The 8,511-nt window shown below is 30.9% G+C and overlaps 1 protein-coding gene across 1 annotated transcript; it reads left to right on the plus strand.

Annotated features, from left to right (window-relative positions):
* Window positions 1-1,998: 1,998 nt before the first annotated feature.
* Window positions 1,999-6,082, plus strand: LOC117908760 (beta-ureidopropionase-like). The gene is made up of 6 exons (XM_034822468.1): window positions 1,999-2,173; window positions 3,051-3,158; window positions 4,352-4,540; window positions 4,633-4,860; window positions 4,948-5,172; window positions 5,368-6,082. Exons 1-6 carry the CDS (start codon window positions 2,048-2,050, stop codon window positions 5,731-5,733), a joined length of 1,242 nt encoding a protein of 413 aa, XP_034678359.1. The 5' UTR covers window positions 1,999-2,047; the 3' UTR covers window positions 5,734-6,082.
* The last annotated feature ends 2,429 nt before the right edge of the window (window positions 6,083-8,511 follow it).

The raw sequence follows: 8,511 nt of genomic DNA on the forward strand, positions 1-8,511 counted from the left end.
TTGTGCGCTAACCCCCTTTCTTGATAGCACACTGATCGTTTGATGCCAAGGTATGCTCCGCTCCCACTTCGATCGTTCTTATTGAGTGTTTTGATTTTCACATGAGCATGGTCATTCTAGGTATTCATTGATTTATTCATCATTTCCCATGATTGCTTCATTTTATTAGTAGAGACCCGTTTTTAGGGACTTAAAGGGATGGTACGGTCTCTACCTTACCTTCTCGATAAGTAACCTGACCCTCGAACCCGATCCGATTTTTTACAAAACAAGGAGTCACACTTAGGGTTTTTCTTTCTTATTTTATTTACCCTTTTAAAAATAAAACAAAAATAAGTGACGACTCCAAGTCATTTTCAAATAATCAATAAAAAATCAATTTTTCAAATAAAAATCGAGCTCACCATCGAGTGGGAAACGCATGAGCCGAAATGCGGGGTCCACATAACTATATATATATTTAAAAATAATTATATATATCATTGTTTCTTTTATACCATTGTAAACCTTCAAACCAAATATATTATCATTTTAGTATTAATATTATATTTGGTTTCATGAAAGTAGAGAAAAGAAAAAAAAATATTGAGAAAAAAGTTATTTTATTAGTTGTATTACGAAAAATATCAAAATATATATATATATATATATATATATATATATATATATATATATATATATAATTAACATGAATTAGAAACTTTATTTCGAAATTATTAAATCTTTATATAGAAAAATTAATATAGGTGAATGAGTTAGCCGTAATATATAAAAATATTTATTTTAATTTTTAAATTTATATTTTTTCCATTTTTAAAAACTAAAGAAAGGTAAAAATGTCCAAAATTAGTTTTTATTTTATTTTTTATTTTAAAGAATAAATAAGAAAGACTATTATTTCAATTTCAAAAAGTATTTAAAGTCTTTTTAACAAAATAACTCAATAATAGTTAAGAGCTTCTTCAATTTGATTTGATTCAAATTCTACTGAGAATCTTTATTTCTTATCCAAAAAGAATACACATTCTCATAAATTGTATAAAATTTGGATATTGGATTATGAAATTACGAGACATAATTTTTATAAATTGGATTAATACTTCCAATTAAATTAGTGTGAGTAAAGAATCCATAGATAAAGATAGAAAAGTGAATTTTTAGTCGTAATTAAATCTTTAATTCTAAGTTTATTCGTGGGTGATGAAGACAAATTATATATATAAAGTTAAAAAAAAAATATTCATATATTTTATCTTTTTTGAAGTTTTCTCTTATATTTCAAAATATTATTTATTGATTTTGATTTAATCGATTACTTTTTACCAATTTCTATATGATATTTTTATAATTTTTATATTTCATCTTTTTTGAAGTTTTCTCTTATATTTCAAAATATTATTTATTGATTTTGATTTAATCGATTACTTTTTACAAGTTTCTATATGATATTTTTATAATTTTTATACTTTAATATGTTTAGTTCTAAAAAAGTATCAAGAAAAGAAAAAAAATACAAAGAAAAATGATTTTCTCATGTTTGGTTTTATTATAATTTTTTTTTAAAAATTAAATATAATTAAAATTAGTTAAAAATTTATACATTTTAAAATTATTTAATCTTTATATAATTGAGGAAATTAAGTGAAATAAGTTTATTAATTTTGAATTTATTTTTTATTTTCTTTCATTTTTTCTTTTCTTCCACTTTTCCTCTCTATTTTGTTTCCCTCACATTTTTCCTCAAAATTTCGTAGCCAAACATAGCCTAAATATAAAAAAATATAAAAAGTGGTAGACATATTTCATTTATATGATTAAGATAATAAGAAGAGGTGTTTAGCCCATTATTATTATTATTATTATTATTGTTATTATTATTATTATTATTATTATTATTATTTTTAATATAATTTCCGTATCTGTTCTGCTCAGCCAGTCAAAGATTCCAAACATATAACCTAAAAATAAATGGGTTTAATACTCGAACAAAGACAAAAACTCCACCCACATATACTCCTTTGCCTGATCACAGGTTCAAAGAAGGAAAATGGAGAGAAGGGAAGAGGAAAATGGAAAATTGGAAGAAGCCCAGCCCTCCACTGATGGTTCCATTTGCGGGTTCCAATCTCTTCATCACCTCCTCAAAGCTTCTCTCCAACCCCACCTCTATCAGGCAATTTTCTTCCTACTTGTGCTAAAGCTGTTCATCTATTTTTTTTTTTTTTTTTCAATTTTGAGATGTGCCCTTTTGTGAATTGGGGTTCTTTCTCTGCTCGAGTCTGATTACAGCATGAAGAGCCATCTGGGATTTTTATTTTTTTCTGGGCTGCGTTTACGTGCATGGAAGTGGAAACCAATTTCTAATTCGAATTTTTGTTGCTTTGTTGACCTGTGAATTTGGGATTCAGTTTGGATTAATCCACCATCGTCTTAGTAAATACATGAATTTTTAGTTTAAGATGAATTCCAGTTCTGTGCAATCAACCGCAGCGTTGACTATGATTTTGATTTATAGATTGTTGCCAGTGTGTGTTCTTTTTTTTTCTTTCTTTCTTTTTTTTTTTTGTGATGGTCTATTTGGTTACTGAGAAAATTAAGTGCAGGAAAACAAAGCAGATTTGGAATCTTGTGCCTTTTGTTTTACTAGACAAGTTGGTTTGTGCCTTTTTAAGAAGAATAAATGTACGCTATGAAATTTTGATTTCTTCTCTTTTATTGAATACTCTCAACAAGTAGACAGCTGAAGTATAATTTGTTTACTATTGCAGCACATAGTTGAAGTTACTCATGAATTTTCTTGTTTTCCAAATTATGAAAATGATGTATGAACCCAGCTGATGAATCCATGATAATTTTGCTTTCTCTTTTCGGGTTTCCTATAAAATAAATGTAGCCTTAACGAATTTGGTTTTAGTGGAAATGGGATTTCTCTTCTTGTTGTTTCTGATTTTCTTCCAGTCTTTCCATTGTTCCTTATCTCTATACAATAAATTTTTTTCCTCCTGTAAACATTTTGCAACTTCTTTGATCTTTCATTTAATATTTTTCAGGAAGTTAGCAGACTACTTCTGGGCCTGAACTGTGGAAAACCACTTGAAAACATTGCTCTGCCAGAGTCTGCTAAGGCTCTCTCTTTGGAGCATGGTTTCGATCTTCAGGTAGGCTTTATGCCTTTCATATGTGTTAAAGTTTACAATATCTTTGAAGATGGAAGAAACCATGATCAGCCTTGTGGCCATGAATTATGGCATGGGTAACGGTGTGTATCCCCCATTTGATAGTTCCTATTTTTCCTTACCTACTAATTGGATTGTTAGAACCTCCCAAGAAAAGGGAGTTGTTAGAACCTCCCAGCATTTTTAGTGCACTACTTGTTTGTGTAAAATCAAGCCTTTACCATAATCTTCAAATTAAGTTACAAAAGAAAACTTATTGAAATCCCATATTGATCTTATGTAACAACTTTAAGAGAAAATTGAAGCAGTGCCATGGAAATGAGATGGTCTCATCTCAAATTTTATGTGAAGCATTATAAATGATTCAATCCCCTAGAACATCCCGTATGGAATTGATTGATTGTGGTCATAAAGTTAGCTAATCTTTGGCTACAGAGACACCTTTAGTTGCATCAATTATGATGATGTAGGATTTTGCTCTTTGTTTTTGGATAAGTTGGATATGAGTTCATTGTGGCAACATGTGTTTTTGTGTTGCAAAAGTAAATTTTTAAAGGTTTTTTGAGTTCGTCAGATATAAGTATCTGTTGGAATGTGGTTCTGGTATCTGTGCATGGAATCGAACATGATCTAAATATAGGTATTTGATGATTCTGATTGGGCATTCCATGAAAATTTGATTCCATATGAAGCCCATTGGAAAGACCAAAAAAGATAAAGAGGTGGGTTAGCAACTCAAGGATCAATAATTGTCAATTTTTCCATGTTACCATATTCTTTTTGTTGTAATGACAAACTTTCAAAATGGCTGAACTGCCATTCATCTTGTGGGAATAACCTTAAAATCTGAATGTTCTCTTATTCAGTGTGGTATACAAAAAAAAAGGCAGCTAAATCACAAGAGATCCACAATATCTGACTCCCAAGAAAGTTTAAGTATGACGCTTGTACAAAGTTCTTGTCCTTAAAATGTAAAAGGATGATTAACTAAACCGGCCCTCCATTTTTTGGTTGACTGCCTCCACCTAATATGTTCAAATTTTGACTTAGTTGGTGGCTTAGCTCCATGTACTTCAATTTTAAACGTTTCCTTCTTTTGTCATAATGACACTTATATTTGCAACCCAGTATTATGTTACAAACTGCTCTGAATCTTTGTTTGCGTATGCTTACAGGCTTACTGCTTTCATGCTGATAAAGAGCAACTGAGAGAGAGCCGAATAGTTAGAGTTGGTCTTATTCAGAACTCTATTGCTAGTCCAACTACAGCACCCTTTTTGGACCAAAGAGGGGCCATCTTTGAGAAACTGAAGCCTATCATTGATGCAGCTGGTGCTTCAGGAGTAAACATATTATGCTTGCAAGTAAGTTATGCCTTAATAATTGCATGATTTTACATTCGTAATCTGCCAATCACCCCGAAATCTTTAATAACAGTTCATTAATATGAATCCAGGAGGCATGGACAATGCCCTTCGCATTTTGTACTCGAGAGAAGAGGTGGAGTGAATTTGCTGAGCCTGTTGATGGAGAATCAACACAATTTCTTCAGGATCTTGCCCAGAAATATAACATGGTCATAGTGAGTCCAATTCTCGAGAGGGATGTTAAACATGGCGAAACTATCTGGAATACTGCTGTTATAATTGGAAACAATGGAAACATCATTGGCAAGCATCGGAAGGTAAGTGCTGCCCTTTATACTCTAGGTGTTTGGGTGTTAATATTAGCTTTCTTTACTTGAATGCATAGTGACACAGGCATTTGGCAGAACCATATACCTCGGGTTGGTGACTTCAATGAGAGCACCTATTATATGGAAGGGAACACTGGGCATCCTGTGTTTGAGACAGCATTTGGAAAGATAGCCATTAATATATGTTATGGAAGGCACCATCCTTTGAATTGGTTAGCTTTTGGCTTGAATGGTGCAGAAATTGTTTTCAACCCCTCAGCTACTGTTGGCGAACTCAGTGAACCAATGTGGCCTATTGAGGTTTTCCTTTACTCCTTTTTATTTTACTTTATTTTATTACATTCTATATCACATGAATCACTCCCATGAGAGGAGCCTGTGTTATGGACCTATGGTGATTATAAGGGCATGTTTCGCATGTTTATAAGCTATGGTAATCTTTTCAATCAATACTTGCTGCATTCAATTGATAATTATGAATGATGTCTGTTTCAGGCTCGCAATGCTGCAATAGCAAATAGTTACTTTGTTGCATCGATCAATCGCGTTGGGACTGAGATCTTCCCCAATCCATTCACTTCTGGTGATGGGAAGCCTCAACATGCAGATTTTGGGCATTTCTATGGATCCAGCCATTTTTCAGCACCAGATGCATCTTGCACACCGTCTCTCTCCCGTTACCAGGACGGCTTGTTGATATCAGACATGGACCTGAACCTCTGTAGGCAGCTGAAAGACAAGTGGGGGTTCCGAATGACTTCTCGGTATGAAATGTATGCAGAATTGCTTGCACAGTACATCAAACCGGACTTCGAGCCCCAAGTAGTTTCTGATCCCTTGTTGCATAAGAAGTCTTCATAGATTCCCAGGTACAAATTCAGCTTCAAATCTGAAACTAATAAATGAAACTGAAATTTGAACTTGAACAATCTCTCAACCCCATCTGGAAAATAACCAAATAAGTTTGATTTGAGGCGTATGACAAGTTATTGTTAAAATAGGAAAAGGGTCGGTTTATGGTTCCAATAATTGAATTTTTTTTATTTTTTTATTTTTTGTTTTTTGTTTTTCTGGTTAGCAATCCTCCTTCTGGGATGCCTTGGTATATAAACTATGTTGAACTTGGATGATATGCATCCACTGGAAAAAGAAAAAAAAAACATGAAGGATATTTCTATAATACAAAGTATGCTTGCTGGACTTTCAAATATTTGATAGACATTGTGAAGAATTTTGGGTCAAAATGGGCCATTTGATCGCAAAAATATACCTTTTAGGCCCTTTTAAATTGTGTGCCTCTTTCCAGTCATGTGAGTGCTACATTCTCCTCCCATAAATATACAACCTCAATTGGTAATTGAGGTTGCAGTTCAAAAATGAAGTCACAATTGACAATTGAAGTTTTGGTTAAAAAATGAAACCTCAATTGATAATTAAGGTTTTATTTTTTAGCTAAAGGCTTAATTGACAATTGAAGTTTCACGTTAAAAAAAAAAAAATGAAACTTTATTTTTAATTGAAGTCTTGGCAATGTAGGCTTCAACTTAATTTTTATTTTTATTTTTTTAATAATATGACTCCTACGTGGCAATAAAAGGATCATTTTGAACATTTGACTAAGTGGTTAAATTTAATTTTTTTCTCCATAAAATGGTTGTTTTGCCCAAAACTCCTTTGAGAAGCTCTATTTATTTATTGTGTTTGGGAGTATCTGTTTATTTATTGAGTCTTTTTGGGAGTAAATTTAGCACAACTATAGGTGCTTTCTAGGCTTTCCTTGGGAAAAAAAAATTATTATTTGGTGAAGTTTTCAAAATCATTTTTAAAATATAAAAAATTATTTGAAATATTTTTTTCATTTTTTTTTTTGTTATATAACACATTACAAAATAAACCTGAACCCATAAGTCTTTTTGCCTCAATTTGCAAGGATAGGGATGACAATGAGGCCGGTTTTTTTGGATATCCGTCCCGCTCAGCCTCCAATAGGATGGGTTTGACATTTTTAATAAACAAGTTAGGGATGAGTTTGAAATTTTTTTTAAAACCTGGGATGGATTCAGGGTGGATTCGGGTATTGTCTTGTCCCATCCTGTCCTGTCCCGATCGACCAATTATATATAAAATCAATTTAATTTAATTTTTATTATTAAATAAACAAGTAAGGGACTATTTTTAAGTAAATAAGTTAGGGACGAATTTGAATTTTTTTTTAAAACTTGGGATGGATTTAAGGTGGGTTCGGGTATTGCCTTGTCCCGTCTTGCCTCGGTCTGCTCGACCAATTATATATAAAATCAATTTAATTTATTTTTTATTTTCCAATAATAATAATAAGAATAAATAATTTTCAATAAAATAAGTTATAAATATTATAATATTTTAATTATTTATAAATATATTTATTTTAATGTAATTAAAAAAAATTAAAACTTTTGAAAAACGATAAACAAGGCGGAACGGACGAGTATGAGAAATTCACATACTCGTCCTGCTTCGTTTAATTTTTTTTAGAGGGATGACACACATCAAATTTCCAAAAGAAAATTATACCATAGTATATAGAAGAGGAATAATTAACAACCTATTTATTTCTCTACTTTTCCTCTTTTTAAAACAACAATTAAATATGCCTAAATCCTTAGGGATTTAGATTAGCAGATACTTGTTATCTTGTCTTAAGAAGATTTAGAGTAAAGAAAGAGTAGAGATTGTAATCAAATGGTTGAGTAAATTTAAGGATGAAATGATGATCAATTGTAATAAAGGAACTCTAAAACAAATAACCAATCAATCAATTAAATTCAGAGCAAATTCAAGCAAATTAAGAGTGCTTTTAACAATAATTCTAGGAAATGTTTCTAACTTTTTTAATATTTAAAAAATACAAATTTCTAATATATTACAAATGTTAAAAATATTTCCTAAAATCATTATCAAACACACTTTAAATCCATATCTCAATCACATATTCATTTTGAAATTCACTTTAATTATACACAGACTCATCAACATCTATAGTCAAAGAATCAAATCTAATTGATAAGCATTTATTGAATTAGTTCAAGCATCAATTGTGAGTTGTTGGAGGAAATCCCAAATAGAACTTATACCAAAAACATTGAAAACTCCTCTGTATAGATCTCCTCTCCTTCCTTGACTTAGCTCTATTTATGAACTAAACTAGCCCCTAATTACAGAAAAATTGTTAGATTTTGAGTCCGTGTGTTGTGATTCTACTTGAAGTGTTTTCTTCGAAAGTGTTTTTAGAAGAATTACCTATCAAATATTTATTTAGAAAATATCACAAGTGATTTTTAAAAATTTTAAAAGTGTTTCCTAAATTTTGTTAAACACTTATTTTTTTAAATACCTTTGAGACAAAAAATGTTTCCTAAAATCCCTACCAAACGGGCCCTCACTATGTTTAGCAGCCAAGAAAATAAAAGAAAATCAAAATAAAAATGAAGGGAAAACTTAAAAGATATTATTACAAAAATTCAAAATCAAAGAGTTATAAATCCTAGGATGGACTAGCGTGACTTGTAAAAATCAAAGATTAGAAGGGTGGATAGTTATTCCATGGCCCAGCAAAAAGATAAGAAAAGACTATGAGGTAGTGACAACTTTCCAAGTCAA

Source organism: Vitis riparia, chromosome 3 (assembly GCF_004353265.1).
Source record: "Vitis riparia cultivar Riparia Gloire de Montpellier isolate 1030 chromosome 3, EGFV_Vit.rip_1.0, whole genome shotgun sequence".
In the NCBI taxonomy this organism is placed as follows: domain Eukaryota; kingdom Viridiplantae; phylum Streptophyta; class Magnoliopsida; order Vitales; family Vitaceae; genus Vitis; species Vitis riparia.